The 24,848-nt window shown below is 39.0% G+C and overlaps 1 protein-coding gene across 2 annotated transcripts in view; it reads left to right on the forward strand.

The window, feature by feature from the left end:
* The window catches only part of IMPG1 (interphotoreceptor matrix proteoglycan 1), a 154,555-nt gene that overhangs the window by 7,368 nt on the left and 122,339 nt on the right, over positions 1–24,848 (forward strand). Inside the window, exons 2-4 of one of the 2 annotated variants that reach the window (XM_017506835.2) lie at positions 14,741–14,974; positions 21,448–21,614; positions 21,898–21,926. In XM_017506835.2, the coding sequence (XP_017362324.2) occupies positions 14,741–14,974; positions 21,448–21,614; positions 21,898–21,926 (430 nt within the window). The remainder of the gene's footprint in view (positions 1–14,740; positions 14,975–21,447; positions 21,615–21,897; positions 21,927–24,848) is intronic. The other variant, XM_037730818.1, reaches the window with a different exon arrangement.

Genomic DNA, 24,848 nt, shown 5'->3' on the forward strand with positions numbered 1-24,848 from the left:
ACACTTTGCAGACAGTAATCATGTTAATAATCATTTAGATTGACATATCTTTTTAAATAAAAGATAAAGCTAATTTGTGCTTATTTATGGTTGGGGACCTAAGGCAGAGAATGCTAAGTAGTATTTCTAAAATCATTTGAGGTGGGAGAGTTAGAACCAAAGCTGGGATGTGACCTGTATCCAGTTCTATCTTACATCTACTTAACCTATTAATAATAATCAGTCCTGTATAATATGATGAGTGGACTTAATATGGCTTTTACTATTAACTCAAAACCAACTTTCCTTTGCTAATACCACCAGATGACTGCTGGTTCAGCGCCATTTCTAACATCTGTTTTCATAACTGATCTCAGAATAGCTGGTCAGATCCTTCAGCTCTGTGCTAGAAATGGAGGCACCTATCTTAGGATGCCTATTTTTCACTAAAAAGGTGTCATGTCTTGAACTCCTCAAAGTATTGGAGTCGTTTATTGATAGTGTAATTTTAAATGCCCATGATAAAAATCTGTGTTTTTTTTTTTTGCATTGCTTAATGGGTGCAACTTGACACATGGGAAAGTCTCTTCAAAACACACTGCCCTCAAAAATATCACTCCCCCTACCCCACTATCAAAACACTGAAACTTCACCTCCAGATCTGCAGTCTTTTCAGCCTCTGGAAATACAAGATTCTGAAACACCCCCTTTTCAATAATTTCTCTGCCTCCTTTCTATTGGATCTGATCCTATTCTCATGAAAACATCAGCCCCCAGCCTCTGCCATTTTGTCCAATTCTTCAGCCTATCCAGGCCTCAATAGGCTGCACGTGAATCCTAGATCCTGTAGTTTGCTACTGAGCCACTCTCAACAGTCTTCTTGGTAGTGTAATAGAAATTGTGCTCCTTGACCTCTGTCCCATCTGTTTAATCTCACTCTAGGAAAACTTAGACTTTTTGCTTTTTTCTATTCTTATTCCTGAGCTTCCAAGTTTATTAGAGAAATTCAAACGAGAGCTTCCATGGAACAAATTGCTGCACTGTCAGGTTAGCTGGGCCCCACAAGCTATTCCACAGTCGTACTCATCTCTTATTCCCTAAACTAGTCCCCTAGCCAAATTTCCAAACCTTCCCTCTCCCAGTGAGCCGGCAGCCTGATTTCCCCTCATTCACAGAAGCAGTGATAACAACGTAGTTAAGAGAAAAAAACTTGGCCGGGCAGATTTGTTTTCTTTACAGTAGTCTTTTGAGATGGATACATAGGTCATTAATATTTAGCTTTTTCCTTTTTCTAAAATAAGCATTTTGATGATATTATTCCCATTACTGCTTTAGTTTCATTCCACAAGTTTTATTATGGAGCAATTTTATCATTTAAGAAAAATAATCTCTAATAACCATAATTATTTCTTTTTTGACATATGGGTTATTTGGAAGAATTTTTTCTTTTCAAATATATGAAGATTTTCCATTTGTTTTTCAAGCTAATTTCTAGCTTACTTCTCTATTAGTCTGAGAACATGATGTATGTGATATCAGATTTGAAATTCAGTATAGTATGTATCCAATTTTTGTTTATTTTACATCTGCTTGAAAGAAGGTATATTTTATAGTTTAGAGAGATGATACCTCATACATGTCCATTAGGTCAGGTTTGAGCATGTTTTTCACATCTACCCTACCCTTACTGAATTTATTTGTTCATTTTGTCAGTTAAGAGAAATATCTTAACATTTGCCTACTGTTATTCTGGATTTTATTTTCAGTATTGTCTATCAACCTTTGTATTATATATTTATGTATTATTAAGTGCATAGAATTTTAACTTCCTATGACTTTTAAGCTGTAATCAATGTGACATGTCTGTCTTTGTAATGTTTTCTGCCTAATAATGATCTTTGTCCACTGGTTTGTTGGAACTGGCTTGCTCGAGTAAGAGCAAACTGACCACATCTTTTCCAAACTCAGTGTTCCATTATGTCACATTGGTGGCTTGAAATCAGTCATGACAGAGTATTAACACACAGAAAGCAGCAAATGACACAAATCTCACCCACGCCCCAGAGCTGGTTATTAGTATTCACAATAATGCTCTGACTTCATCTGATATTAACATATCAGCTTTCCTTTGATTGGTGTTTTTCTATTATAACTTTTTTCATTCTTCTAATTTTAACCTCTATGTCTTCTGACTTAAATGTGTCTCTTAAAACCACAAATCCTGGGAACTTCTTTTAATGTAGTCTGACAATCTCTGTCTTTTAATGGGAGCATTTTGTACAAATATACCTGCTATCCCAAATATTCCATGGAACATACTTTTACTGAAAAATAAAATATTCATTATTTTTCTGAAATTTAAATTTGACTGGGTCCTGTATTTTTATCGCCAAATCAGGCAATTCAATGCCTACCAGGCCTAGCCCTAAACCTCAGAATGGAGTGGTACTAGATCATAATAACCGGTAACAATGTCCCAGGCTCTCTGCAAAATGCCAATATCTCTTTTCTCATTTAATTTTCAAAACAAAATTACACAATAGGCAAGCACTAATCAAAAACTATAGTGTTGGAAATATCATTATCTACTTTCAAGTTACAAACCAGAGCAAACAGAAATTAATTATTTGCCCAATTGAGGAAGTTACTATAGCTTCAATTCCCAAGTACCCAAAATGAAATTTACCTTACTTTTCTGCAGGAACTGATGGGTGCTTATGCATCTGAAAGTTAACAGCCAAAGATGTGCAGCTGTTTCTGTTTGATCTGCTCCAATTCTGCTATGCTTCAGTAGTTAGAATATCATTCATTTTTGGTAATATATGCAACAAACAATCTGTATATATGCAATTATCTTTACTGAGAATTCCCAACATACTCCAAGATGAAGTTTACATGACACAGTAAGACAAAAGTGTGTGGTTTGTAATATTATAATCATGGACAGCACAAACTTCCAGAAAACAGAGATGCTCAGCTAAATTAGAGCTGACTCTGAGATAAGTACTTCAGATATGATAGGAATCGAATGATAAACATTTTTCCCCCAAATATATAGCAGTCTTAGCAATCACAGAAAGAAAGATATCTTGTGTTATAGCACCTCAGCACAGCTGGAACCAGAAGGAAAGTGGATATTTGGCACAAATCATTATGTCTCATAAGTAAATCCACATTCCTTTTCCCTAATATCTCCTCAGAACACCTCAGCTTCTCAAGTTAGCTTCTGCCTGAATTTTTGGAATTTGTTTTATAAGCTCTTAGTGGGTCTCTGTGAATTCTTGTTACTTGTTGTCCCCAACCACCTCCAAGTCAGCTTCAGATATCATGGACTGAACCTACCTCCTGCCCATGCATTATCTGGTACTCTCTGGCATAGCCCCTTGGTTTCCAACCTTCATGTCAGCCTACGCTGTAACAGTGCTCTGCAAAGTATAGCGTTGCTCGCATTCGTGTACAATCATAATCTCAGATTTACTTATAAAATTCTTTGCTGATTCTCTTACCACTGACCTGTGTGCTTATTTAAGCCCACATTCTGAAACTTATGGAGATGGTATCCAAAAAGTACACACAGTTGAGAACTGGTAGGGCCCAAAGTAGTAGCTCACACCTGTAATCCCAGCACTTTGGGAGGCCAAGGTGAGCGGATCACCTGAGGTCAGGAGTTTGAGACCAGCCTTGCCAACATGGTGAAACCCCGTCTCTACTAAAAATACAAAAATTATCCAAGCTTAGTGGCAGGCACCTGTAATCCCAGCTATCTAGGAGGCTGAGGTAAGAGAATCGCTTGAATCCAGGAGTGAGCCGAGATCATGCCATTGCACTGCAGGCTGGGTGACAGAGTGAGACTCTGTCTTAAAAAAAAAAAAAAAAGAAGTTGGAGGCAGAGCAGTGAAAAAGGTTAGTGGAACTTCAGTTAATGTAAGGATAAGATGATTAGGAGTGGCTTAATGGTCTTTAATCTATACATATGAGGAGACAGCAGCAGGATGATTTGAGGGGTAATGAAAAGTCCAGCTGCTGGAAAAAGGACTGGTTTGTTTGTGTCAGCCCCTGAAAACTAGGCAGCCACATATGAAAACTTCACCAAGCTGGCTATTTTAATATAACTGTTGTCACCTCAGTTTTACATTCTGTTTACTCCAACCTGACCTCAGCGTTAATCCAACTCTATTCTTCATTTATTTCAAAGTGAGAATGCATTTTACTATTAATTGCAGCTTATAAAAATATCCAACTCTCATATTTTTTAAGATTGGCTCATGTGTAGAGAAAGGATTTGTTGATTTTGTTTACATATTCAGGTGGTCCTAAACCTTTTAAATGTTTTGCTAACATTGCCAAAGTAAATTTAGCATTCCATGAAGAAGCAATGTGTTGATCCTGTGGTTTCTCACAACCGCTGGCACAGTACTGCCCACCTTGAGTGTGCCTGTACCCCTGTTTGAGAGGCACAGGCATTCGGCCATTACTAGAAGTATAGTTCTCAACTTGCAGGAGCTGCGCCTCTGCAGCTGGCAGCTAAATGTTAGTGTACCTCAGCCGAGGGGCTGCATTATCAAGGGATTGCAAGCCTCAAGTGGAGGCGGTATGTACTACATTTTTCTGCAACCCCTTAACAGGGAACTCAGATGTGTTTCTCTCCTTTCCCAGGACACAGAGACTAGTCAGCTTTGAGAAAGAACACTCTTTCTCTTCTCAATATGCCCTGCCCTCTCACCCTACTAAGAAGGATGGGGAGTTTGCATACATTTCTGCTCTGGGTACGGTTGAAAACACGGCCCTACTAGACTCCTACCTCTTCACTCTCTGACACTTACCAGACCTGAAGAACTGACAACTCCACCTAGTCAGAGGATCATCCCCTTTGGGCACAAAAGAGGCAACCCCTTTTCTATCTCTCCCTTCAACTTCAGTTCTGTTCCTCCCAAGTTACCACACTGCTTAGGCCCTCAGCAAAAAGTGCATATGTTGTGTACCTCAGCATGTCACCTATAGATTTGGTTCTTCCTTTTTTTTTTTAAGTGCAATGAGGTTAGGGTTCGGTACATATGTACATGTATGGAATTGAAGGTAGGCACTAGAAACCTCTTATTTCTTGCAAGGGTTTGCCAAGATCCCTAACCATTTCCTTCTGACACAGCAACTGTGATGATTAAACCTGATTTTTGCAAGAAGAGAAAAATAATGCAACCACTCTAATTATTTGAGAGAAGAGACCACTGATTTGTATCCTCAGTAGGAGTACTACTGCTGAACAAATGCCAGTTTTAGAGGTAAAAAAGACAGTGATGGCATCCAGTTTTCAAAAGCTACAGAGAGGAAAATGGTGTAGCATCCACCCCACCCATTACTGATCACCATCGTGCATGCTGACTATTGTGAAAAGCTATCTACTTCCTAATTCATTAAAGGAAATAACTGCAAGTTTCCTTACTTTCTATTATCTTCTTTTGCATCATTTATTCCCACAAGTTTTGCCTCCCAGGCCACAGATTGGGGCTGGCGTTGTATAAGTTTGTTGAGAACTGCCTGTAGGAGGGCGAGTGGGAAAGCAAGTTGTAGAAGCTTCTGTGTTCTCCACTTTATTGCCCAGAAGACAGTGTGCTTAAAATCCATGCAATCTTCTGGGACAGACTGAACAATGTAGTCAGAAAATCTGCATAATCTGTTGATACATATTCAGGTATGTTAAGCACGATTTGTATTTAATTGCCTTTGCTCTTTGGGAAAAATTTCTCAGGTGTATAATTGAGAATCTGCTAATGTAGTGGGAGGACCGAGATATAATGAATCACAAACAAGAGACATATTTGCAAAAAGGCCGCAGTCCCTCACTTTTTTTAGTAATGTTAGAAAAATTGGGGGAAAATTAAATTCTGGGGTTTTTTTAACTTCCAGTCATTGAATTGGTGCTGAAATGTTATCTACTTATTCTCTCTAGAGTTCTGTTCCTCAAATGGTGATTTTTGTTCTGCAGAAATTCCAGTAAATTTTGTCTCTGCTCCCATTAATTCATTCATTAAGACATCAAGACCTTTTCCCCTAGGAAGACATAATGGGTTTGCTAAGTGCTTATGCCAATGGCTGTTGCTTTCATAGCAATGCTACCGTGAAAGCCTGATTCTCCTATTCCTGATGTCTGGGATTCCCACTGTATATGTACAGTAAGCCTTTGTATGTCTACAGGATTAAATAGCTAAAAAACAGTTTCTCTAGAAGAGACAGTTTGGTGAGGAATGGTCCAAACAGGTTGGTAAGTATCCACTTGAATATGGAACCAAGAAAGAGAATGACTTGTAGACAAAGCTGAGCCTGAAATGGAAACTTTGTAAGCAGTCTATGACTGGAAGCCAACTTTTGTACTGGAAGGAATAAAGTAATCAGCTCTTCAGTGATATGGCAAGGAGATGATGTGGCCTATAATGTCTTCAGGGATGCCAGTCAACATTGAGGTCACATGGCCATCAGCCTTCAACCTAGAGTGAAAATAGTACTTTGACTAAAGGGCTAGCTTTCACATTAGCTAATAAACATGCTTAGGTGATCCAAACCTAATTTGTTTTTAAGGATTCTCACTCTGTTGCCCAGGCTGGAGTGCAGTGGCACAATCTCCACTCTCTGCAACCTCCACCTCCCAGGTTCAAGCGATTCTCCTGCCTCAGCCTCCCAAGTACCTGGGATTATAGGGGTGCGCCACCACACTTGGTTAATGGTTTTTTTGTGTGTATTTTTAGTAGAGATGGGCGTTTCACCGTGTTGGCCAGGCTGGTCTCGAACTTCTGGCCTCAAGTGATGCGCCTGCCTCAGCCTTCCAAAGTGCTGGGATTACAGGCATGAGCCACAGTGCCTGACCCAAACATAATTGTTAAATATTAAACAAAGAGTCAAAACTCAGTGTTTCAGAACTGCCACTCACATCCTTGGGCAGATAGGACTGTTTTTTAGGATAAATTAAATTCGGTGGTTGTTCCTTTAATTTTCCTTTCTATATATTTGGAAATTTCCAAAATTATCATAGTTACGCTGGGTTACAGAATCTAGGTCAGCTCCCAGATAGAGTGGCTAAATTTAAAAAGAAAATAAATAAATACACCACCCTCCCCAGCTTAAGCCTTCAGTGGCAACCATTTTCCTTAGTCTGGGGAAGGTTCCCTGCCAACTGACATCTTGTCCTCCTTTATACCCACCTAGATACTTTCTACCTGCCAGGTCTTTCAAGAGAAACTCCCAGCTCAAGGGAGCCCATCCTGCTGTGTAAATCTCTGCCTTTTTCCAAATGTTTTTACAAAACCACAGCCCTCACCACCACCCCCATCAACAAATGTCAATATCAAAATTCACAGAAGGGATCCATGGAGTTATAGTTTACGGTCACTTTCTGTATATCGTGTGTTAGATAATCACACCTTTGGGTGAAGTATCATATTTGCATGTTGAATACACCAGGCTCTATAAGCACATCGCAAATACAGAAATATAAAAAGAATAAAGGAGAGAGAGAGAGACAGAGACAGGGAGAGAGAGAGAGTAAAGGCGATGGGGGGGTCAGGTATTGGTAGCTATGCATGTGATATCAGAGGATATCCTCACTTGCTAGGACCTTGCTTTGTCTTGGAAAAGGAGGGAAAGACAAATCTTTTTTTATTTTAACTTTTATTTTAAGTCCAGGACTAAATGTGCAGGTTTGTTACATCAGTAAACTTGTATCGTGGAGGTCTGTTGTATAGATTATTCCACCACCCAGGTATTAAGCTTAATAACCAATAGTTATTTTTTCTGATCCTCTCCCTCCAACCACCCTCCACTCTCTGATAGGCCCCAGTGTGTGTTGTTCCCCTCTATGTGTCCATGTGTTCTCATCATTTAGCTTCCACTTATAACATGCAGTATTTGGTTTTCTGTACCTGCATTACTTTGCTAAGGATAATGGCCTCCAGCTTCATCCATGTCCCTGCAACGGACATGATCTCATTTCTTGTTTACGGCTACATAGTATTCCATGGTATATATGTACCACATTTTCTTTATCTAGTCTATCATTGATGGGAATTTAGGCTGATTCCATGTCTTTGCTATTGTGAGCAATACTGCAATGAACATACACATACATGTGCCTTTATAACAGAATGCTTTATGTTCCTTTGGGTATATGCAGTAATGGAACTGCTGGGCCAAATGGTATTTCTGTCTTTAGGTCTTTGAGGAATTTCCACACTGAAAAGACAGATCTTTTTAAAGAGTTTTGCTGTCAGTGTAAATAGAAAAATGAGCTACTAGCTGGAGGAAACATGCAATAGAGAGAGGATTTTTTAATAGAGGGAAAAATAATAGCATGTTTGTGTTCTAGAAGTAATCCAGTAGCAAAAGGGAAAATAATGATGTAGGAAAGTGAGAGAAGAGTTTCTGGAAAAATGTCCTTGAAAAAGGATGGGACCTGGTACATAAGTGGACAGTTGGTCTTAAGTAAGAGCACAGACCAATCATCAAATAGTCACAGGAAGGAAAGCATAGACTATGAGCACAGACGCAGCCAGTGAGCAGTGAGCAGATGCAGTGCTGGATGCTTGTGAAGTTCTCTTCTGGCTCCTCTTGCTCTCAGTAAAACGTGAAGCAAGCTCAACATCTAAGAGTAAGAATCAGCAAGAAGGTACAGGAAATCCGACAAAAGTGTGTAGCTCTCCAGGAGAGTGCAAAACTGAATTGGACCAGAGAAATATAGAGTGATTTTACTTAAGGATCATAAATTTAAAGTGAGTTCTAATGTTTGTTTTTCTTCAGCCATGCTCAGCTATACAAAGATCCAGGTAAGGGGTAGGCAGTGGGTTGAATTTAACCATGATTATGGTTTTGCCTGTAAGGTACAATAATTGAGGGGCAAGGGAGCTGTCATCCATAAGGGCAAGGCAATTATGATATTCTTCCTCATTGACCTCCACATATTTAATTGGTTCCATTCATTGTTTATTTATGGAAATATTGAAAGTGTCTGGGAATGCAGATTGTACTAAAATATACTTTATACATAAACCATCTCTTTTCTGGTTTTTTTTTTTGGTGTTGATTCAGAAAATAATTTCTATTTGCCTTTTCACCTAGAATATTGTCTTGAACAAGATGACTGTGTCCTAAGCCTCTGATATTAGACACTTAAAACTGGGACAGAAATTTCAAAGAGGAGTTACAGTAATGTAGGTGGGCAAGACATAAGAAGCATTTTTTATAGTCTAATCATTTTTAAAAACAAATCTAATTCATACATGTATTCTTTTAAAAAGTAATATTTCCACACACATTTTTCATTAATTCACTTAATATGTGTTACATCTCTGTCATATACAAAACATTGTACTCGGCAAGCATCAAGACGAATTGGGAAGGGGAGGGCAAGATTACCATACAGATCCGAAAGTTTTTTGCAGTCTACAGGGAAAAACTCATATATTTACCACAAATTATTATTCAAGACAGGACAAAGGAAGCACTACAACACAAGTTTCAAGGCATTTGTTTCTCTAGTTTACAGCTATATACCATAGCGGACCTGAAACAGTAGTCTCTTAATGAATACAGGTGAATCTATGAATGCCATAGAGATACGAGCCACCCTGGAGGAACAGGGGGGAGCAATGAATGAATTCTGAATGTGAGATCTGAGAAAGCATAGTGGAGAATGTAATATTTCACTAGCTCTTGAAAGAAAAGTAGAAACACAACAACAGAGAAGGAAGAGAAGGGTCCTCTCATCTGAAAGACAAACCAGACAGGGGCACTGCAGTGTGGAAGCAGGAAGACTTCAGGGCATAGGCATAGTCTTGTCTGGGGGCTGAGGAATAGCACAGTGAAAAAAGTCAGAAAGGAAGAGTGGTAGGGACAGAGTGGGAATAAGAACCAAGCTGTGCTGGTAACAAAAATACTTTAAACCAAAATACTTTAAAAATACATTTAAACCATGACATATTAAGAAAACTTGTTAGCTGCATTTTTCCGACAAACCAGTTCTAAAATATGTCTAATTTTACACTTTGTGATTTCATGCTATTGCTGGTATTTTGTAATTTTTGTAAGTACTGGTTTTCATTGATTTATAAAATGTTATTCTACTGACTAATGAAAATTTTGAATAAAGCTTTAGAGATCTTACTTTAAGAAAAAGGGAAAGGAAAGGAAGAATGATCCCAACAAGTGGAATGCCTCGATTATCTGATAAAGGCGTTCTTACTGAGCACTTACACTGTGTCTTACACTGTTTTAGATGCTGCCCATGTTATAACTCATTTACTATCACAGAAACCCTGTGAGGGAGGTATTATTATTCCCCATTTTATAGGTGAGGAAATTCAGGATGCATATGGAGGTCAAGAACACCCACATTATACAATTATTAAGTGACAGCACCAGGCCCTGTGTACCGCCGGTTCTATGAAAACATTTTGAATAGTTGAGCGACATTATATGACTTGTGTTGCCACTACTTTTTTCTTTGATAAATAATGAACATATCTAAGTTACATTCAGAAAGTAAGCATCATGCATATTACAGCTGTTCCTCATCTATATTTAGAAGTTCTGAATATTCAAATGTATTACTTTCCATTTCTGTCTTTTCTTTATTCAATGATACGACTATTTCCAAAACCTATTGGTTTAAAGGTTGTTTTCGTAGTGTTTAATCTATAATTTAAAATGATACAATTGTATTTTTTCTTAATTTATAATTTATTTAATTAAACTCTTCTAATATTCTCTTACTCCAATATTCTTTTTAGATCTAAAGTAGGGAAAATATAAGGAAGTATTTATGGAAGTAGCTGTAGCTTGGCGTTGGCTATACCAGAGGGCATAAATAGGACTGATATATACGGAAATGATCAGAAAGTAATTTTCAACTCAAAGTAAAGGTGGTTATTTCTTTTTTCTGAAACCACTTTGCCCTTCTCTTTGTAACTTTGAATTTCATTCAGAGGTAGTTGTTGATGGCAGGCAATTCATCATCATGTAGGTTGTACTCATTGTATCATCATCTTAGAGATTTTCTGCCTCAAAAAATTTTCCAGTCTTCTATTAAATATGCTCCATTTTGTGGCGAGTCTTCCAACTATCAATTCATTCTCATTAAGCTTTCACCTCCTCTTTTCAAATACTTATATAAACCAAAGATATCAAACTTATAAAAGTGTACCCAAAGAATTTTTAAAAGTTCAATTTAGTATCAACATTGCAATTTACGCAGCACTGGTGAACAGCATGTGATCCGGTCTCACTGCCTTACTCAGGGGTGCTTTCATTAGTTCCAGCAACTATTCACTCTTTTTACCTCATTGAAATCTGTAACAGGCTTTGTCACTGAGGCCTGTCCTACAGACATCTTTGGACTCAAGTGAGTTCCTGCCCTCTCACCCCCTCTCTAGTGAGGATGGGGCAGAGGCATAGACAAAAGATTCTAATCCCAACCCAAGCTATAGCATCATCACAGGAGGGTTCTCTGTGGTTGGTTTTATGTCACAGAAACAGAGTACAGTGAGGTATCTAATATTTGTGTGATACAAAAAAAAAAAAAAAAACCAGTTCTTGAAAAAAAGAAAAAAAGAAAGAAAGAAAGAAAGAAAGAAAGAAAGAAAGAAAGAAAGAAAGAAAAAAAAAAAAAAAAATGGAGGTTGTTTCTTCAGCTAAGAGAACCTAAAGTAGAAAAAAATACGAGGAGTGTTTATGGAAGTGGCTGTAGCTTGGTGTTTGCTGCACCAAAGGCGGAAATAGGACTGATATGTGGAAGTTATCAGAAAGTAATTTTCGACCCAAAGGAAGGAATTTGCTAAGTGGAGATATTCAAAAGTGGAACATGGTATTTCCTAGAGGAAGGAAACAACCATTTGCAGAGTATTTGTCTTGGGTGTTCTTCAGCAAGAGATATTTAAAACTGGGTGACCTTATATTTTATTTTCCAAACAGGGACACATTTGGATAAGAATGAAAGGATAAGAGCTATAAACTGGGGTATCCCAGGCGAATGGATTCACGTTACCCTAATTCACCCTTGTAGACCCCCGCTGTGTGGACTTGTTGACATGTGGAGAACAGGGAAATACTGACCCTAGTAGGGGAAAGGGAAAGATGGGAGTTCATGGAAGTGCTGGGAAAATCTGTGACTCTCTCACCTCCGCTTCTGTACCTACCCTGATAGGATGAAGCCTCAAGACCCATATCAAACAGGATCTCTGCCAGTGGGCCTGGATTTGAGCAAAGTGTTAGGCTCCAAAAGGATCCTCCTGGGAAAAATTCCAGGACAGCAACATTGTTCCCAGAGCCAGGGTAGAGGAGTTATTCTTCCCAAACCAAGTTACTCAGAGAGTTCTACAGGGCATAGCATTAGACAGTAAGAACAGGACCAGCCCCAAAGAACCAGAGATTGTGGGGATGACAAGGTACAGAACAGGACCAGCCCAATAGCAGGACCCCATATGTTACAGGCAGGCACAGTGAGAAGCATGGAGAAGGGCAGGCGTATAGGGGCACAGTCTCCCCAGTACGGTCTGTATTACACAGCCTAGGCCTCCAAGTACCCAATGAGGCAGCTGCTTCTTCCATTCTAAATGGCAATTAAAATAACAAAAACTTACTTTTTACTATGACAAGTCTATTGTAATCTATAAACTGCTTGAAAGGATCATTAAAATTAATATTCCTAAAAAAAATTCACATTTGACTAACTGTAATGGGTAGTAACAGCTGTGTGCTCAACCCCTATCCGTCTCTTGCACTTTGCCCCTAGACTGAATGGGCACCTTTCACTTTGCCATGTAGCCATGTTGACTCAGGAAAAACTGATTCCAGCTCCTGTTTAGAATAAGCCACTTCAGGTAATCCCAGTTCCCTGCTCTGTAATTACTCAGATCAAGCGAACAGCACTGGTATATCCCTTGGAACTGGTCTTGCTCCAGGCACATGGCCTAAGTCAGCTAGACCTAAGGGAAAGGCTATTTTTCAACATGAATGAGAGTCAAGGTGGTGATCCAGTTGCTGCTGGCCATCATCAGGGGAATTCGATGGAAGCCTGTCGGTGGATGATATCACCACATGAAGGGACAGAACCAGAGAAGTCAGAGCCAGACCTCTATTTCCACCAGACATTCTCCGCCTCTGGCTTTCCTTGGTGGTGATAACTTTCTTACTGTGTAAGCCAGTTTGAGATGCATTATCTTGATTCTTCATCTGGAAACATCTTAGCAGATCTATAAAACAGTGATTTCCAAACCTGCCCGCGTATTGAAATTACCCAAGGATCTTCAAAATTGTTGATGCCTATATTCTACCCAGAGATTATGATTTATGGGTCTAGTGTGTCATTGGGTGAGCCACTTAATCTCTGAATTTCCTCCCTTCCTGGAGATTCTAAGAACATACCTCTGCCTAAGACAAACACAGGGCACTCTAAGACTTCTCAAAGTGATGGGAATATGTGTTCCCACGTGGACTTTCTCCACCCTCCACAATATTGAGGGACTTTTATGCTTTGCAACAAGATCTGAATTGCTCTTCAGCTATTCTGCTTGGATTCCTCTTGTATCACATTTCAGAAGAAATGGGTGTCAGAGACTTCCCTAGTAAAATAGGATTGTAAGTCTCTATAAGCCACATGCTTGGAGTCTCAAGATGCCATAGTAAAGGGTCCCAACTGTTCATCAATAATTTTTTAATGGTAGGATGGATAAAAGGAAAGAGATGGAGTAGAAGATGAGGAATTGAGATCTGACTACACTGTTACCATGCTCTGCCACCTTCTCTTTCCCTCTCTCTTTCTCCCAAACACAACACCAAAACCTAGGTCTTTCTTTCACATTTACGTGTGACCTAGATCTGACTACACTGTTAACACACACTGCCGCTCTGAGCCTCAGTACCCTAATCACTGATGAACTGAGAAAAATGATAACTGTTTCATCTATGTAGTAAAGCTTTTGTGAGGATATGAGAAAATACATATAAAAATTCAAAACTAAAAAGTGCTTGATGAATGTAAGTCATTATTATGAGAGGTCCAGAAAGTTAAAAATGCAGTCTAGACCTAACCCTAATGGACACAGCCATGCCAGCATGATGAAACAGCTTAGAAGAGAGCTCTGTTCTCTGCCAGCCTCCCCCTTTATGTTCTCCCCCTTCATCCTTCCTCTCACCACTCCTCATGAAACAGCAGGCTTGCACTGTCAATGCAACTCTAAGATGCAGCCTTGCTCCAACCCACTTTCAGCCAGATTGCCATGCTCTGAGCCCTGACCATAATGAATTCCTAGGGCAGCCACTAATAGGCAGGAAGGTTATTTTGTTGCATTTTTCCCCTAGGTTTTTAGAAGCACTCCACTTTCTCATCAAGAGTACACCTCTGGGCACCGCAATGCTATATCATTCCCTGCTTGAATTATATTAACTATCATAAGAGGCATCTCTTGAGAGGCTTGAGTGCTAAGTGGGGAGTGATTTTTAGAAAGATGTGTGGGAAATGGTTTCAATATTTGGCAATTCCTAAAGGCAAGATGATTTGAGACACTGACTTTTTAAAAATACACTTGATCAGCTCATACTATTCTCTTATTTCTGAAAATGCCTAGTCATTTGGAATATTACATTTAGCAGTTGCACCAAGATAGAAATTTCATAAAGTAGAGGATAATAATTTTCAGTTTATTTCATTCATTTATCCATATATGTCACATATATCACATAAATGCATATATTCACCAGGATATCAATCTTTCTTTTACAGATATCTCCATTAAAATATACCATTCTGAAACTAAAGACATAGACAATGCCCCAAGAACTGAAACAACTGAAAATATCGAAAAAATGTACAAAATGTCAACTCTGAGACGAATATTCGATTTGGCAAAGCATCGAACAAAAAGATCCACATTTTTCCCAACTGGGGTTAAAGTCTGTCCACAGGAGTCCATGAAACAGATTTTAGCCAGTCTTCAAGCTTATTATAGATTGAGAGGTAAGGAAAGAGATGAAACCTGTTTGGCCCTGTTATTTCCATCCCTTCCCTTTCATTCACCCATGGGTTGTCTTTAGCCTAAAACTTCCAGGTCTGTCATTTAGACATAAGAGTTATAAAAATCAACCTAGTGGTAATCTGATAATAATGAATATTAAACATTCAAAACTATTGTAGATATCAGCTCTTATGGCTTAAAATAATATCTTGTGCAGCACAGAACCAATAGGGCATTTATAAATCAGAAAGCCTTGGCATCCAGATTTTACTCCTTAATTTTTTATTTTTGCCAATGGTCAATATTGCATTTTAATGTTCATATGAGTAAGAAGCACAGGATGACTGCAATGTCAGGAATCTAAGCAAATCGATTTATGACATAAGATTTCATTTTTCAAAAGCAACATTACGGTCCAGATCCTTTTTATAAGTTTGTGTATTGCTGATCCAGCAGAAACTTTTAAAGCTTGGAAGCCTAGAGGCACGTTGAAGTGCAAAGGAGACACAAATTAAGAGTGGTTACCAAGATATAACGCGGGAGTGTTAGCAGAATTTATAACACAATTACAGTGGTTTCTAGCAGAGTTACAGTGCACTTTTTACCCCAAGACTGGGAAACAGGATTCTGACAGCATTCCCAGAAACCATTAAGGAGTTAATCACAGCACAGCCATCAGTGGCTGTCCTTTTCATTTACTTACAATGGATGACAAAATTCTCATGGTTTCTATTTTAAAAGAGAAAAACGAATCTTTGGTAGCAACAATTAAAATTCCCCGGGTAACTCCAAATAATGCAAAATACCTTGTCTGAGTCCTAAATTCAATTTATCTTACATGTGAAAGGTGAGGGTTTTACTGATTTCTACCTTGATCACACTAGATGTTTGCTTCCATCCAAAAAGCAGAGGCACTCTGCTCTATTTAAAGCCCATCTACTAAAGCAAGCTGGTTCAATTCCAGCCTATGATGTGTTGTACACTACGACAACTGAGTACTCGTTTCACAATACTGACATCCAGCAAACTTCTCGGCTGTCTACTTCTGTTAGATGTGCCCGGGTAAAATTAATCTGAAGAGATTTTATTGGGTTTTGGAACAGTCTCAAAAATATCAAGCCTTATGTTCCTCATGTGTCTCATTTTCTGTGGAAGTAAAAAGATATTTGCTTGCTGAAAGAAGCCACACCCATAGAAAAGTGTAAAGTACTGGATAAAAGTCAGAAAGAGGACTCTCACTATAGAAAATCAAGGGCACTATATTACTATTCTGAGGTCCTAGAAACTAGGATACTATATTAATATTCCGAGGTCCTGGAATACTAGGATACTATATTAATATTCTGAGGTGCTGAGGTATCAGCCAATGCTTGTTGGTGGACACAGAAGGCAAAGAAATTTGGGAAAATAGAGAAAAGACAGTGACATGCCTAAATTACTAATTTTGAGTGTGCCTACACATTGATCAGATAATGACCCGGGTAAATTCTATATTGTTTGCTCAGGGATGGACATACATATAGTATTTGCATCACACAATATGAATGCAACTATTCCTATTTTCATGGAACTTCTAACTCTTTACAACATTTACAAATAGGATTCACTGCAGGTATTTAGAACAGACTATTGCTACAACAAAATTTTTAGTTCTGAATTTTTATTCTCAGCTCTTTACTCTTGATTAGGTTGCCTCTTTCGTTCTTGCTTCCCTGGATGAAACAAACCATTGTTTTTCTCCCCACAGCGATGACAGTCCATTATCTTTATGGCTGCCCCTGGGTAATATGAAATTTTACTATTCATCAGTGTAGATTTCTTAAGAACAAATTGGTTCACAAAGAAACAAGAAATAAGACCCAGCTACAAAGCAGTGTTCCTTTGACAGAGTAACCCACTTACTGTTCTTGTTGCTACTTTTACTAAATTATCTGTTGACATCTTTCAAACTTAGGAGAGAAAGTGCCCATATTCCTAAATCAAATGAAACATTGAATTATTTCATTTCCCAGGGCTTAAAAGCAACACAGTGAAACGTTCTGAGCTTTGTGGTAGAATCATAAACATGCTTATCCCAAAGCACAAATACAAAAGAGGCAAGTGTGTCTCTGCTAATCTACAGGCTGAACTCTGTGCCCCAGCCAAAATTCTTGCTATAGGATGCCTCCCTTCAGACCTCACCTCACCTCACCTGTGTCTCTCCCTCTCTTTCCCTCTCTGTCTGTCTCCCACATCCAACATCAAAAGCTAGGTCTTGGCCAGACACAGTGACTCATGCCTGTAATCCCAGCACTTTGGGAGGCTGAGGTGGGTGGATCACCCGAGCTCAGGTATTTGAGACCAGCCTGGCCAGTAAGGTGAAACCCTGTGTCTACTAAAAATACAAAAATTAGCCAGGTGTGGTCACACATGCCTGTAATCTCAGCTACCCAGGAGGCTGAGGCAGGAGAATCACTTGAACCTGGGAGGCAGAGGCTGCAGCGAGCCAAGATCTTGCCATTGCACTCCAGCCTGAGCAACAGAGCGAGGCTCCATCTCAAAAAATGAAAAAAAAAGTGAATTATTTCTTTCACATTTATGTGTGCCTTAAAGGTTACAGATGGATGGAGTCCTTGTTCTTGCTGCTCCATGTTGTCTGTAGATCAGCAGCATCACCACCACCTGGAAACTTGTTAGAAATGCAGAATCGCAGGTCCCACCCCAGACTTAGTGTCAGAATCTGCATTTTAACAAGTTCCCCAGGTAAAATTCATTTGTACTTTAAAGTTCTAGCAGCACTAATCTAAAGAACATCTAGCCAACACTCCTGTTGTACAGAAAAGAAAACTGAGATTTGCTAAAGTGGCATGTTCAGGGGCACGGCTGGCAGCAGAATCAGGGTAGAACCCACTGTCCTGACTCCCATTCCAATGTGTTATTTCTCCCTCTAATGTGTGCACAACCCTGTGCTGGGCAGTTTCACATTCCACTGGTCTAGCATAATACTAACTGCAAATAACTGTCTGCAGGCATGGACTTCCAATACAGACAGCCATGCCTGGCCTCCTGGGTTTGTGCTCCCTGGGGTTCTTCCTACATCATCAAATGACTTAGGATATGACCTTCAGCAGAGAGGCTGACATTCTTTGATTTCAGGCATTGGCTGGCAACTGTAGGAAGACTGGGTGGCAGTGGAAGGGGGTGACCAAGGTGCTGGATTTCTCTAGAACCAGCATGGCAGTCCCTCTCAGTAGGTTCAAAGGAGGATAGTACAGAACAGGCAAATCAAAGGTTTAGAAAAGTCCAATTGTGAGAAGTTTTCAGATCCCTCCCAGGCCTGAGGTCCTTTGATGCCGCAACTTTCAAGGCTTTTTTTATACTTCCCTAGCAGAGATGGGGGACTATCCTGGTGGGTTGTGGGCTGGTGTTCCCAATCATGGAAAGATCCTGTGCCTCCTGGCTTGTGAGAAGCTTCCAAGGGAAAAATGACGTCAAAGGAGCCACAGAGAAAGAAAGCCTTCCCCTCAGAAAGAGTCTGAGATTTCATTCTTAACATTATGATTCCTATAAACTACAATGTCACAGGGAGAAAATTCTTCCAGCAACTGCAAACATTGTGCTTTAGGGAGGAGGCTATTTCAGGGCCCTTATGGAAGGTTTTGATGGGTTTGTGTAGTTCTGTGACCTGTGGTAGGAAAGATGACAGCAGGGAAAGGAGAACTAGGAAGATGAATGCACCAAAAATAACACCTCCTACTTGACTGCTCAGCCTCAGTCTCCCCAGCCATATTTCTCTTGCCTGCAGAAACCGCTGCATAACTCGTGATGCATCCTGAGGCTACACAACCCCAAGGAAAATGAACTTCTGTATACATTTGTCTACATCAGTTATGATGCCTGCAAGTCTGAGTTTGGATTCCACTGGGAGCAGCTAGGCTCAATGAAGAACACAATTAGTTCAATACTTAAATAGGAAAGAAATAAAAGCAAGTCTTAATCTGGGACCAAAAGTGACAAACTCAAGGTTGTTCCTAACTTGTAAACAGAAGAAATTATCATATAATTTCTTCCCTGATGTTTCATATGCGGATATTATCAATGAAAGTCACCAACATTTCAATATTGTCCATGAAAGTCACCAAAGACAGTGCTAGTTTATTCTATGTATTTTGCCATCTCTGGCACTTTTATGGGTTTTGAATTAAAGTAGCAGGTCCATTGGAAAAAGATGGAAAAGCAAAATAACACCCCCAAAGAGAGTTTGGAGTATGTAGGAAAGAAGGCTAGCAAGGGCAGCTGGTTTGCTCAGATTGGACATACAAGTGTTACTGTCTGGACAAATCTGAAAACAACTGAGTGTCACTTCCTTCTTGCATATTATGTAGACTATTGACCAGAGGTGAAGGGACAGAGACAGGTTGCTGTTTTGTATCAGAAAAGATATTAAAACTTCTTGATCCTTGCCTGGCAGTAGACAGTTCACAAAGATGAACTCTGCAAGGTGAGCTATTCCATCGCCTCCCACATGTTGATCCCCGTTATTTCCCCCAATGTGAGAAACCAGATGGCACATTTGAGGTGGACAAGGCTGCACCCTCCCTGTCTTTGTGGGTTACTCATTAAAAGATCAATTACCTTGAAGGTTCTAGTCAGGTTGCTGCTAGTAAATGACCTGAGCTTCTATTGATCTGGAATTTTCTTCTTAAAGCAGAAAGCTAAGAGAAATCAGACACAGAATAAGTGGGTGGGAGGGAATAACTTACAGGCATAAGAGTCTCCAGACTGGTCTTGCCTCACCCTATTCCTCCCATGGCCCTTTTACTCAGCACAGCAGCATTTCTTTAGTAAGTCAGATGGTGTCAGCCTCTGCCCTAAAGGCTCCAGTTCTTGCCATTGCTCTAGAAGTAAAAATCTACGTAATACAATTGTTTATAACGGAGGCTTCCAAGGTTTTTTGCTCACTTAAGTCCCTAAAACGACTTTTAAGCCATATGATCCCCTTACATACTTTTCCGTTGACATCTGAAGTTTTTGTCAAGTTTAAATTATTAAATAGGATGTAATTTTGGTGAGTTGTAAATATGGATATTTAAAATAAAACTAGAATTGGATCATTCTTATGTATCCAGTAGAATCTACCATAGCCACTCAACACTTACCATCAAATTCTTTTAACAGATATGTGAGCAAACTCTTCTTAACAGTAGGAAATGTCATAGGGTTGATTTTCCTCCACACACTCACACTTCCATTTCATTTCCCTCCTCAGTCCCATTTTAATCTAATTTATGTTTATGCTTGAAAATCTGTTATTGATTGATCTAAAATACTTTTTGGTAACCAAAATATGAACATAAATTGAAATTGCATTTTTTTGTTTCTTGTGACTACAAGATTTATGTGTAAAAAGAAATTTCTTGTGGATTCAGTTGTGTTTATCATTTTTAATATATAATCAATTTAAACACAGAGTTTTAGTTTTTATTGATAGATGAATGCAGGGTGAGATTCAAGTTTTGTGGGTGTTAATGTTTATAAATACAAAATTGCAAATGCAAAATTGTAAACAGGGCTTTGGAAGGAATCAGTGTTAAAAAAAAAAAACAAAGGGTCTATAGCTTACGCTTCCTTAGCTTCTGCCTCTGGATCAAAGTGGTTGCTTTGGTTTTGTTCCCCTCGTTGTTCATATACATTTAGTCGTTATTTATATTGTGCATTGCTAAAATGAGACTAGGTTTAACACCAATTTTATCCTGATTATTTTACTTAGTTTCAATTATGTGTTGAGAAAACTTTTTTTTTTTTTGAGATGGAGTCTCTCTCACTCTGTAGCCCAGGCTGGGGTGCAGTGGCGTGATCTCGGCTCACTGCAACTTCCGCCTCCTGGGTCCTGGTTCAAGCAATTCTCCTACCTCAGCCTCCCAAGTAGCTGGGATTACAGGCATCACCCATCAATGCCCAGCTAATTTTGTATTTTTTAGTAGATATGGGGTTTTACCATGTAGGTCAGTCTGGTCTTGAACTCCTGACCTCGTGATCTGCCCACCTCGGTCTCCCAAAGTGCTGGGATTACAGGCATGAGCCACCGCACCCGGCCTTGAGAAAATTTTACATAAATAACTTCTTGTTCCTTCAATGCCCCAGCACTCACAAACGGAGAATTTACTTTCCCCAAATGGCTCAAAAGTCACCTTTACAGTGAGGTCTTCCTCAACCACTCTATTTTAAATTACAGTGTTACACGCGCGCGCACACACACACACACACACACACACACACAATCATAGTCCCTATTTTCCTGCCTTCCTTTTTCTCCATAGCATATACTAAGTACTCAATAAATATTTGTAAAATGAATTAACTTTTAGAGACTATAAATTAGTGTGTCAACGTAAGCCATGAAATAATTTTCCATGTTATTAGACTGCCTGGGATTGTGCACAGAGACCCTCTTAGGCCATGGCCATTTTCCACCCCTAATCACTCTGTATTACAGTGTGTCAGGAAGCAGTATGGGAAGCCTATCGGATCTTTCTGGATCGCATCCCTGACACGGGGGAATATCAGGACTGGGTCAGCATCTGCCAGCAGGAGACCTTCTGCCTCTTTGACATTGGAAAAAACTTCAGTAATTCCCAGGAGCACCTGGATCTTCTCCAGCAGGTGAGCCTAAACACCGTACGGTTATCTGGAACACTGCCCAAATAGTTCCCAGGCTCCAGCCCCTAGGCCTTTTGAATTGGTTTCCACGGCATAAGGGTTATTTAGAGAAGTGCTTGGAGGTATCTGATTAGACCAATAGAAATGTTATTCTTGCAAAATAATATGGTACAGTCAGTTTAAGCTTGAAGTGTAATTTAAGGGAGAAGGAAATGAAAATAGACTTTAGCTCTTTGGTTGGCATTATCTCCTGGTAAAATTACTTTTTATCTTTATTTTTTTGCAGAGAATAAAACAAAGAAGTTTCCCTGAGAGGCAAGTACCCAAAATAGAGTGTGTGTGCGCTCTTGACTTTAAAAAGATCATATAATGGAGTGAGACTAAGCTATTGTACCTGTAGGATTTTATGTCAGCCACTGATTGGTACAGATTATTTTGACAGACAATTCATGCATATAATGTACTGAAGATAAATGAGTACATAAAATAAAAATAAATAGACCTTATAGATTTAGATAGACGTTTGCATTGTTTGCAGATAACAGGAATTCATCACTATGTGATATGTATCTAATGTGTACCTTCACTTACAAGAAATACAGAAATTAAAATTGTTTGATTTTTAGAATTTATGGTAAACTATTAGTTACATCAAGAAAATATTTAATACAATCAAGGAACAACCTGAATTTTGAACTCTCATTTGGTATTCTGTAAAGTGTTAATATCTCTCAAACTAAATTACTAAAGCTCCAAGTCATATCCCCAACAAGAACTGAATATCAAATAAGAAAATCAAAAAACAAAATAAGGAGAAAAGGAAACCTTCATTAGATTAAATGATTAAAGAAGAGACACATTGTTGTCAAACTAAACTCACAAAAATTACATACATCTTATGACATTTAGAAGCCTACATCTGAAGATATTACTACAAAGAGAAGCACAAATTTGGCCATATGAATTACTGACAATACTTTACAATGCCTTTCACATTTATCCCTTTGTTCCCATTCCCTTTGCCACTAACCTAGTCTAGGACCTTATTAATATACTCTGTGAAAAAATGTCTAATCTGATCTCCCTGACAGATTTCCTTGCCTCTAACCTTTTTCTCCTCAACTTGCATAACTGCTGCTAGATTACTAAGTCTGAAATATTCCTTTTTTTACATCGAGTCCTGTTCAATGGCTTTCAAAAGATTCCTACATCTTCCTCTTGCCGTTCTGAATATCGACTCCCGACCTTCTCCAGCCCACTTCCGTATGCAGGAAGCTGAGTGGTAAGAAGTGCTTCACTGGCATCCCTTGCCTCTGGCTTCTGGTTAGGGCCAGTCAGTGAGGGGGAAGAGATCAGAGAGAGAAGAGAATACTGGCAGAAAATTTACACACACACCTGCAGAGTCTTTAAGGGCTATTGGCGTTCTTCAACTTCCACTCAGTTCCTGCCAGCCTGTTCTTTCCACAGAGCCTTCTCTATGTTTGGCTCCTGGTCTCCTCTCACCCTTCTTGGCTCCAAGAACAGTTTTAACACCCCACTGTTACTGACCCTGTGGGGTACTGCACTCTCCACTGTGGTTACTCTTATACTCTTCACACAACTCCATAAATAATCCCTTTATTGAACTTTGCACAAGTTACCTCGCTATGAGTCAGTCATCTGTTTCTTGCTAGAACCTTCACTAAGGCAGAAGCCAAACTAATCCAGTCTTTTCACCTCCTGACCTCTGCAACCTGGCCTCCCATTATTTGTGATTCCACAGCTGCCATCTTACCTCTTCTTCACTGCCTATCAACCATACCCTACCCATTCGAATTCTCACCCTAGCCTTTCCTCTTGCTTGGAATAGCCTGCCTTTTCCACTCCATCTATCCAATTCTACTCTCTTTCAAGCTCCAGGTGGAATGCCACATCACCAGGATGTCATAACAGACTATTTGAGTTTGCAGCAATCTCTTCCTGCTTTGGACTTTGTGCTCTGTTTGGCACTTACATTTTTATTGAACACTTCCTTGCTTTCTCTTGTTTTCCTGCCAGGAGTATAAACTTCTCAAGGACAGCAACTGTTTCATATTTTCCCATCTACTGTACAAAAATTAGCAAAATCCTCATATACTTTGTTAATTAATTATATCTATCAAGCCACTCTTTTATAGATTTTTTAAAAAGACTACCAAGAGAAATAATATGACTAAGGAAAATCTTAGTATTAGAGTATTACCCTTTGTTCACAAAACACAGACATATTGATTCTTCTCATTTATATAGGATAATACTTTACTGATGCTTCCATTTTCAAAAAATAAAAATAAAACAACACGTCTATCCATAAGAAAAAAATCAACAGAATATACCAAATTTTGACAGACAAACATTAAAAACTATAAGAAACAATTACTCAAGCCAGAAAGAAAAAGAAATAGAAGCATTTCATCTATTCTTGTGCCTGCCAGCATTGCTGGAGAGAAAGAAAGGAACATGAAACAAACATTGTACATTAGCTATGGTGACCAAGTTGTTTTCAAAAAAGAAAGAAAAGAAATAATCTTTTAAATCTTTCCAAGAAGACAACACATAATTTTCTCACCTTACTAACCCATAAGTCTGTCAATTTCAAATGACTTTGAAATAAAGCCAGTGGAAAAACTGAGTAGCTCAGCGTCCCAAATTACAGCTCCTCAGTGATAGTATAGATTGCCAGCCTAGTGACAGAATCACATCTTTAAATAAAGGGTAAGAAAACATCATCCCACATTGTCCTGCACAAAGTGGACTGCTGACTTGTAACTAATGGAATAGCCAGCATTTTACTAGCTATTCTTCTCAGTTATTTTCTTTTTTACAGCAAGACAGAGCAGAAGATGAAAGTGATATTAAGAGGAAGGAGAGCTTACTATAAACAAAGATCTGTAAAGTAAAAAACAAATCGTCTAGGTTATAAGTTCTGTAATGTTTGACATAGAGTAGTTAAACATGATCTCCATAAAAACCATTTATTAAGTACATAGTATAATTCCAGGAAAAAAGATAATAGCTGATTTCAAATTCCACTATAGAGACTAAATTTTTATCTGGCCTGTGTGCACCACTGTAGTCATCCATGTTTACAACTGACATCTGTTCTGATTGGCCAGAGCATGTGGCAGACTTATTGATAATATTTTGTATATTACACATTAAGAATCTGACGGATTAGGGGCCGGGCGCGGTGGCTCACGTCTGTAATCCCAGCACTTT

This window comes from Cebus imitator, unplaced genomic scaffold (assembly GCF_001604975.1).
Source record: "Cebus imitator isolate Cc_AM_T3 unplaced genomic scaffold, Cebus_imitator-1.0 Scaffold363, whole genome shotgun sequence".
Taxonomy (NCBI): Eukaryota; Metazoa; Chordata; class Mammalia; order Primates; family Cebidae; genus Cebus; species Cebus imitator.